The sequence below is a fragment of the Coenobita brevimanus genome, chromosome 69, assembly GCF_032717465.1.
Source record: "Coenobita brevimanus isolate Jiangsu-jjx chromosome 69, ASM3271746v2, whole genome shotgun sequence".
Lineage (NCBI taxonomy): Eukaryota > Metazoa > Arthropoda > Malacostraca > Decapoda > Coenobitidae > Coenobita > Coenobita brevimanus.
The window spans coordinates 15977235-15985950 of record NC_137022.1 but is presented as its reverse complement, the minus strand read 5'-3'; the positions used below and the strand labels follow the sequence as shown (position 1 = coordinate 15985950).

The window sequence follows — 8716 nt, the reverse complement described above, 5'->3', positions numbered from 1 at the left end:
TGCTGATGATATTGTGCTGATTTGCGGAAGTGTTTGCGAGATGCGGAGGGTGCTTGATTGTCTGGTGGAGGAAGGAGAAAAAGTGGGATTGGTAATAAATAGTGGAAAGACTGAAATTATTAATATGAACGTGGAGAACCAAATCGATTGTGTAATTGGGAATAATGTGGTGAAGAATGTAGAAAACTTTAAATATCTGGGAACGATTGTATCATCTACTCGTAATGGATCATTAAACAATGAAATTGAGGAGAGGATTAGACAGGCTTGGCGAGCTGTTGGAATGTTGAAATCTGTTTGGAATAATAATATGCTTTCGGTACATACTAAAGTGAAAATTTACAAGTCCATGGTTAGACCAATTTTAATTTACGGGCATGAGTCATGGTACAGTACAATTGCAACAGATCAGAAAGTATTAGGATTTGAGAATAAAATACTGAGAAGGATTCTTGGGGTAAAGTGGCAAGACAGAGTTACAAATGCAAGAGTAAGGGATATTACGAGAGTGGAACCAGTTAATGAATATGTGAGACTGTCTCGCTGGAAGTGGCTGGGGCACATATACAGAAAAGAAGGCAGTTTAATACAGGATGTGCCAGAGTGGACTGCTAGAGGAAGAAGAGGTAGAGGTAGGCCGAGGGAAACCTGGTTGAGGACAATGAAAAAAGAAGCAGGAGAGGAGTGTTGGTGCGACCTGAAGGAGATGGCAAGAGAGAAATATTGGTGGAGAGAGTTCATTGAGGCCCTATGCATCCCGTGGGGTGCCACAGGAAGTGATATATATATATATATATATATATATATATATATATATATATATATATATATATATATATATATATATATATATATATATCTTCGTTCATGAGTTTATGAAATTGCATTTATGAATTGCCTTGCAGGCCTTATACGGCCCAGAGGCCGGATGTTCCCCACCCCTGACACAGACTATAGTAGAGACATCATGCAAGAAGCAACGAAAGACAATACACTAATGGAACCTGGCATCCTTAAATCTAACAACTTTAAGGAATAATCGTGAGTATGCTGATATGGTGTCTGGTGATTCAGGCAACACCGTTGGAGAGGCGTCAGGAAGTGGTGGTTTTGCAGGGGAAGGAAGCGATAGAGGGGATGCAGAGAAGTGCTGATAGAGGTATTAACATCAGGGATTGTGCTGATGTAACAAACATCAGGAATTCAGTTGAAATGGATAATTGGGGAAGAATTAGTGAGAAAAGGAATATGGGCATTAGGGGAAGTGATCGTCTGGTATGCCGCAGCCCTGCATACCCAGTTACACACTGCCGCACTGGTGCAATGTCCAAGGGTGTACACCACATTCCTTACACATCACAACACCAAGGTAATCACCAGATGTCTCAGGCATGGGGAGATAGTGTCGTTCTTCCAGAAGACAGATGGACTTTTGTGTGATGAAGAAAGGACAGAAGGAAGAGATTTCACAGTTTTTTTTTTTTTTTTTACGTGTCCGACTCTGGGCAAAGGCTTCAGAGCCTATTTCTCGGGGGCAGCGACCCATCCCAAGGCCCAGCAATCCTCCTACACCTCCACATGTCACCACTTCGGCGCTAACACCCACCATCCATATTGAATACATGCTAGGGCTGTCTCATACAGGACAGGGCCTTTCTGGGCAGTAGGGTGATCGAATTTTCCGAAGTTGCTATTTTCGTGTCATTTTGTTCGTCTTCTTGGTTCTATTCATCTAAGTGACCCGTATGCCAAATTCTAGTCAAATCGCATAACATTTGGAGGTTGCACCCTTCTATCAATTTGTATTGCTTTGGCACTGCACACTGTGTTAAGCTTGCATCAGTATTGCATCAGTTACTGGACAGTATGCACGTGTCAGTCGTGTCTATCACATCAACTTTAGGTATTATATTTTGTTTCTAAAATGCATTATTTTGTTAAAATTTAATATTAAAATGTTTCTTTAGACTGTTCTCTATTTTTTTTTTTTTTTTAATAGAATTTTAAATGTGTAAAGTTTAACAAAAATACCCTATTCTTTTCCGATTATTATATGGTGTACTTATTTGTCTTCTCCCTTTTGCATGTTGTAAAAATGAATATTTAAAAAGGAATTTGTTTACTTGAAAAGATGCCGAGTGGTGAATTTCTTGGGGCTCGATTTGCTTCTAGAGAACAAGTGTTATTGGTCTTCATGTACAGTCATGGTCATAAATGATTACCTATCCTCCTGTACCCCGTTCCTCAGGCTGGTTCCTTTATGTGAGGCAAGACACTGGAGTAAGAGGGGCTAAGAGAGAGGGGCCCGTGAGAGAAGGAAAGGTGGGTGAGGGGACGAGTGATGGTGCTGGGGTGGGGTGAGGGAGGGGAGAGAGGGTAGGTAGAGGAGAGAGAATGAAATGCGAAATTGTAGGAGCATAATTTGTCTATTCAGGGCATGATATAAAGGAGTTAATATGTGGTAGATAATACTGCATTACACCTTGTATAGCTGCGTCAGATAAGCTTGAAAGTGCTGATATCAAGTTCTGGCTCCTGAGAGAAATATACTGACGTGATAGTTCAAGCATTAGTGCGGAGCCAGATATTTGTGTTTATCCGTGCATTTTGACTTCGGATGCAGAATGGAATCTGGATGGCTTTGACTTCTGTAATGTTTTTGTAAGAAATGTCCTCTACCATTTTATGAAACGAATGTCTGGAACTAAATACCATATGCAACCATTGGCATGGCTGTGTCCATAACATATGATCATCCTCTCGGTATACACTTCCTCTATACAGTCACCATCATGTCAGCTATTTTACGGCATCTCGCATCTCTATATGAAAAGGCTATTTAAAATAATTGTGCATAAAAGGTAAATAAATTTGATATTTGTCCGCCTGGGTGAATATAATAATGGTATCCTCATAATCTGTTAGAAGGAAAATGAAACAAATCCTACCCAAACTCCAAAAATATATCTATGTCAATGTTTACCGAAATTGGTCAACCCAAAGCAACCAGGAAAGCCGTAGTATGTAGTCCAGTGGCCTTTTGCCTCAATAACCTCTTGCAATTGTTGTGGCACCGAGGAAACAATGTTGTTGATGATTTGCTGGATTCATCTGAACAGCTCCCACTCTTCTCGTTCTCTGGCTTCCATGCCTTGACAGTCTGGGCCTACACAGTCTCGCGGCCTCTGCACTAATATTTGATCTGTCACGTCAGTATATTTCCCTCATGAGCCAGCTCTTGATATCACCACCTATCTAAAGCTTGTTATCTGACACTGCTATACAAGGTGTAATGCAGTATTATCCTCCGAATATTAACCCCTTTATATCATGCTCTGAATGAAGGAAAGTAGACAAATTATGTGGCCACCACTTCACATTTCATTCTTCTCCCTCTACCTCCCCTCCCTCCCCTCCATCACTCCAATCCAGCACTATCATTTGTCCCCCCACCCACTTTTCCTTCTCTCTCTGGCCCCTCCTTCTCAACCCCTCTTACACCAGTGTGACTTGCCGCACATAAAGGAGCAAGCCTTGTGCATGGGATGCAGGAGTATAGGTGATTATTTATGGCCTCGACTGTACCATCACAAGGAGATGAGCGAGAAGCTCTCTGCTGCTGCAAAGTTCATGAATATCAAGCTCCAGGAAGGCTGGAAGAAAGCAAACACCTCTAATGACGGAGGAGAATATCAGAGCTGGTATTCAGAAGTTGTTCAAGGACTACCAATATCTGGGCAAAGAGAAAAGAGAAATATGGAAGCAGTGACTATTAACCCCTCCGTGGCCGCCAGCGTCGAATGACATTTAACCAATCAATGGCCCAATGGCTGCAGGCGTCGTTTGAGCGCGGCCAAAAAAACTGCAAAAATTTTTGGGAAGTGAATGTTCTGAACGTCTTCACACTGACCTACACTACACTCCCTTACACCTCATCAAGCAGTTCAAAGCCTGCTGCTGTGATAAGTGGATTTTCGATTTTTTTCGCTCCTAGCCGTCCCTAAACAAGCACAACTACACCCATTATCTCGACCCAGACAGAACATAGCATCTTTGCCCTCTCTTGCAAAACACACACAACCACCTGTTTATGATTATGGTATCTTTACCTATTTGCTCAGGTTTGCTGTAATGGTTTGGATCATTTGATGCAGTGCAACTTGTAGAAAACTGTGAAAACCTTCGGGAAGTGACCGAAAATCTGGGACATGAGACTGACCTTGACTTCACCCTCTCCCATATCATCAGTCAGTTCACCACCTGCTGTCATGACGAGTGGATGTACGATTTTTTCGCTCGTGGCTATGCCTAAAAACATAAAGTTACACCCATTATCTCGACCCAGACAGACGATGCAATCTTTTTCCTCCCTTGCAAAACACATACAACCACCCTGTTTACGAGACAGCAAATATATATTGCGAAAGTAACAAGGTAAAGTGATAAAGATGAACGTAAAATGATAGAGAAAGATGAACATGTTATTACGGAAAAAATACGTTTTTCCTCGTCTGTAAACTTATTTATTTTTCCTTTGCATCTGTATTCGTAATAACTAGACTTCTGGAGCTACAGTACGATTCTATTTTTAGCCATGCTCGTGGTGTGGGAGCTCGAAGATGCGACTCAACTTTCGCACTGCTAATCGGATCTCACCCTCCACTTTATTCTTGTGGCAGAGTCTAACCTTGGAGAACATGCAGGTTTCTCATTTAGTACCGAAAATTCAACTCTTTCGCTCCTTTTTCCAAGCATGGGTACAACGATAACGTAAAAAATAACTCGAAACTACCATAAACATATTTTATATCAAAAAGGTGAAAAAGTATTCATAACAATTTTTTTTTCCAGCCATTTCTAACAGATTATGTACTGAAATCATTCGATACCATCATATCTCATATATGCACAACATTTCAGCACGATTCGTATTGTTTTGGGAGGTAAAAAAAAAATAACAACATCTGCCCAGTCGCGTTGCGGCAGCGTCCCTGGGCGGCGGATATTGGTTGCCGATATTTCTGCAACTTCCGCGCTCCATTGCAAGCCATAAAATGTGTCTAAGAAGCTGGGATTTGCACTGTTAAGTGCATCTTAGCTTTCCCTTCAATATGGCAAAAAAAAAAAAAATCAATTTTCGAAACTTCAAAAAATGGCCCCGGTGTCGGCCTGGTATGCACGGATAATTCCGGGCCTTCAGCCACGGAGGGGTTAAGCGGTTGGTTCAGAAAGGCAATCTTAAGGAGCTATTTGATACAGCTAAGCAAGACATGATGAAAATGAAGAGCCTATTACAAGAAGGTAAAATATTCCTTTCTTTACAACAAGAGACCAGAATCAGTTCATTAATGCATTGTGTTGACCAGGTTCACGCCACAACTCTGAAAGAAAAAAATGAAAAGAAAGTAAAGTTTGAAGCTCAAAAGAGAAAACAGGCTGAAGAGCACCTGGAAATGACCAAGATAGTGGTTCTGGAAACCTCATCCTCAAGCTCTACTTCAAGTGATGAACAAGGACAAATTGCTGCACCATATCTGCTGAAGAAAGTGCCACATCGTCCTTTGAAACCTCTTAATCCTACACTCACACCTACATGGGATCAAAAGCAACTCTCTATTCGATAGGCAAGTAGTTCGTTTGTTGTAACTGCCAAGAGCCTCGGCCATGATGTTTCACACATATCCATATCTCCATCTTCTGTTCACTGAGCTCAGACAAAGAGCCAGAAATCAATGGCAAAGGAGATCAAAGAGTCCGTATTCACAGATCCTCCTCACCTGGTCTTACGCTGGGACAGCAAACTGTTGCCAACAGCTGTCACCGAGAATGTTGGAACTCTGGAAGACTGAGTTGCGGTTCTCGTAACCGGAAAAGTATTTGAACATCTGCTTGGAGTGTCTGTTGCCCAGGATGGAACTGGTGAGCAAATGGCTCAAGTTGTCATTCAAGAGTTGAACCAATTCTGTATATGTGACTGAATCATTGGTCTCTCGTTTGACACTATGGTATCATGTACAGGACTGAATCAAAGTGCATGTATGAGGAGTGAGAAGGAAGTTGAGTGAATTCTGCTGTGGCTGCCTTGCCACTTGCCATCAAGTGGTCCTGAGATCCAGATCTTTTGAAAGTTCCAAAATAGTTGGGTTTTAGTTGATAGAAAGTCATATACGACCATGATGGATGAAGAAAAGCCCGTCTAAGGGTTTCAAGTAGACCAATGTGTGAAAATAGTTGACTACCTTCAAAATATCTTGAAAGGTGCAAGCCACCCACAAGAAGATTACAGAGAGTTTTACATCTGTCCCTCCTTAGAGGTTGGTCTGAAAGTGAATTCAAATTCACGGCTCCATGAGCCCTCCATCAAGCGAGGTGGCTGGCAATGGCCATAATGTGCACTTGAGGGAGCCGGTGGCTGAATCGGTAGAGAGGCGACCTGTAGTCCTGATGGACCCAGGTTCGAATCCCGGCTGGGGCAGGGAACAGTTTAAGGATTTGAATTTCATAAAAAAAAGACTTTCCTGATCTACCAGATGACCCGCCGACATGTCGTAATAATACCCCCGATAGTACCAATATGCCAGTCCTGTATGAGACAGCCCTAGCATGTGTTCAATATGGACGGTGGGTGTTAGTGCCGAAGTGATGACATGTGGAGGTGTAGGAGGACTACTGGGCCTTGGGATAGGTAACTGCCCCCAAGATATAGGCCCTGAAGCCTTTGCCCAGAGTTGGACACATAAAAAAAAAAAAATAATAAGATTGTCCTATTCAATGAACAACTGAAGCTAACTGATTGAGAATTGAAGGCAATGAGGAAAGTAGCATATTTTGCCAGCCTCGTATATGTCTGCTTTTGGCGTCAGGTAATTGTGAGTTGGTGGGCACCAAAGAATGACTTGGACATGATTCAGCTTCTGAACTGTTATCCAGACAGCGATGTTAAGGAGAGTGCTTTGAAGGCAGCTATGAGACACCTTTGGTATCTGTCAGGAAAAATGTTGGATTGGCTTTACTGGATGAATGTATTACTCTGGCAGAGAAGGAAATGATGTTCCAGAAATTGGAGAAGCTGGAATGGAAGAAACAATCGAATCCTTTAGGGGAAAAACCTCAGTGACTTCGTTACCCACCACACAATGACATTCTTTGGATTGTTTGGGGTCAGTGGTGTGGAGGAATACTTCAGCGATATGCTAAGAAGTTCCATCAACACCTGTAAAGAAATTTAACAAGTCAGTCAGGGACAAACAGCAAAAACAGTTCCTGATGTGGATCGTCGAGCACCACAGAAGAGCCATCACCAAGTGAACAGAAGCAGGAGTAGCAGTTTACAAATTTCACAAATGTAGTTAACATGTTTGTTATGAAGTTCAGTTTCAGGTCTATTGGTGTTCAGTTTTGTTGACTGTATTCTAGAACAAAAACAATCATCTGAAATCTCGTTTCCTTAGCCTATATACGATTATTATTCTTTATGAACAGTAGAAATTCAAAAGTGTGAAGACTAAGCAACCTCTAAATATTACCTGATCTTTCTCAAAATTGGCAGACATCCTTTCTATATCAGCAGGAATGAGGCCACGAACAAAGTCAACAAAAAGGTGATATTTTAATTTTAAACCTACAATATGAAACACCCTACTGGACAGGCAGCCCACTCAGTCTTGTGGCAACACACATACACACATTATGAGCTAATTGAGGCTTGACTTTCAGTATGTCATGTATAATTAATTTTGCAAGAGATAATTCTATACAATCATATTATGGCTGTATATATGATAATATGTACAGTGCAGCCTCGATATGCGACAGGGTTATGTCAAGTGAAGACCTATTGCATAACAAATCATCGCATAATAAGGACATAACAGTTTCAATGTGGTTAGGAAGGGTGATCTTGACTGTGAAACCTAAAATGAACTGGAGACCTGAAGTTTGTCCTATCCAGGTACGACTTGTCGTCAAGGGTCCCCCACCCCCTAGGTGGGGGACAGTTGGAGGGCCTAAACGACCACTCTACAAAAATCATACACTATCACTTTACTTAACCCATCATGTCGGCATATATTCCCGCCAACCCTTCTCCCAGCTGGACATTCCTAAGAAATTCAGCTATTTTCAAATTGTCCCATACTGACTAATTTATTACAACCCCCCCCCAAAAAAAAAAAAAAAAAAAAACGACAAATTTTCAACTTGTTTTTTTTGGCTCAAACCTCCCCTTTTTATGAGAGACATCGAAGATTCTTAGATTAATCGCTCACCTGAGATTTAAAATGCCACTACAGGTAACAATACTCTCACCTGGCTATGTTTTCTATCGGGTCTGGCTTAAGAGAAAACGTGTTCTGTGGGAGGGGTAACTATTCCAAACCACTCATTACAGGTATTTATTTTTTTATTTGGTACGAATTTATATGTCATACAAGAGTATATTGGTTCTGACACAGTATTATAGGCGATATAAGGATTGTTTCACTCACAAAACACATTGACATACCATACCTTTTTTGGTGACATTAACTGATCATCATTTCTGACTGTTTCTTCTCCTAATGCAACATAAACTTTGTCCTCCACATTGTCATCGATTGGGGAATCACTCTGGCCTTGTACTTCGTACCGTGGTGCAACATGTCTTTACTGGCCAGGTCACTAGTAACAGGTGAGTTGCCGAGACAATGGCGTGCGGGGGGGAGGGGGAGGTCATGCA

The 8716-nt window shown here is 41.6% G+C and overlaps 1 protein-coding gene across 1 annotated transcript in view; it reads right to left on the bottom strand.

Annotated features, from left to right (window-relative positions):
- Nucleotides 1–5666, bottom strand: part of LOC145406141 (nephrin-like) — a 199006-nt gene extending 193340 nt beyond the window's left edge. Inside the window, exon 1 of the mRNA XM_080277339.1 lies at nucleotides 5594–5666. Within this exon, the coding sequence (XP_080133465.1) occupies nucleotides 5594–5666 (73 nt within the window). The remainder of the gene's footprint in view (nucleotides 1–5593) is intronic.
- Nucleotides 5667–8716: the final 3050 nt, after the last annotated feature.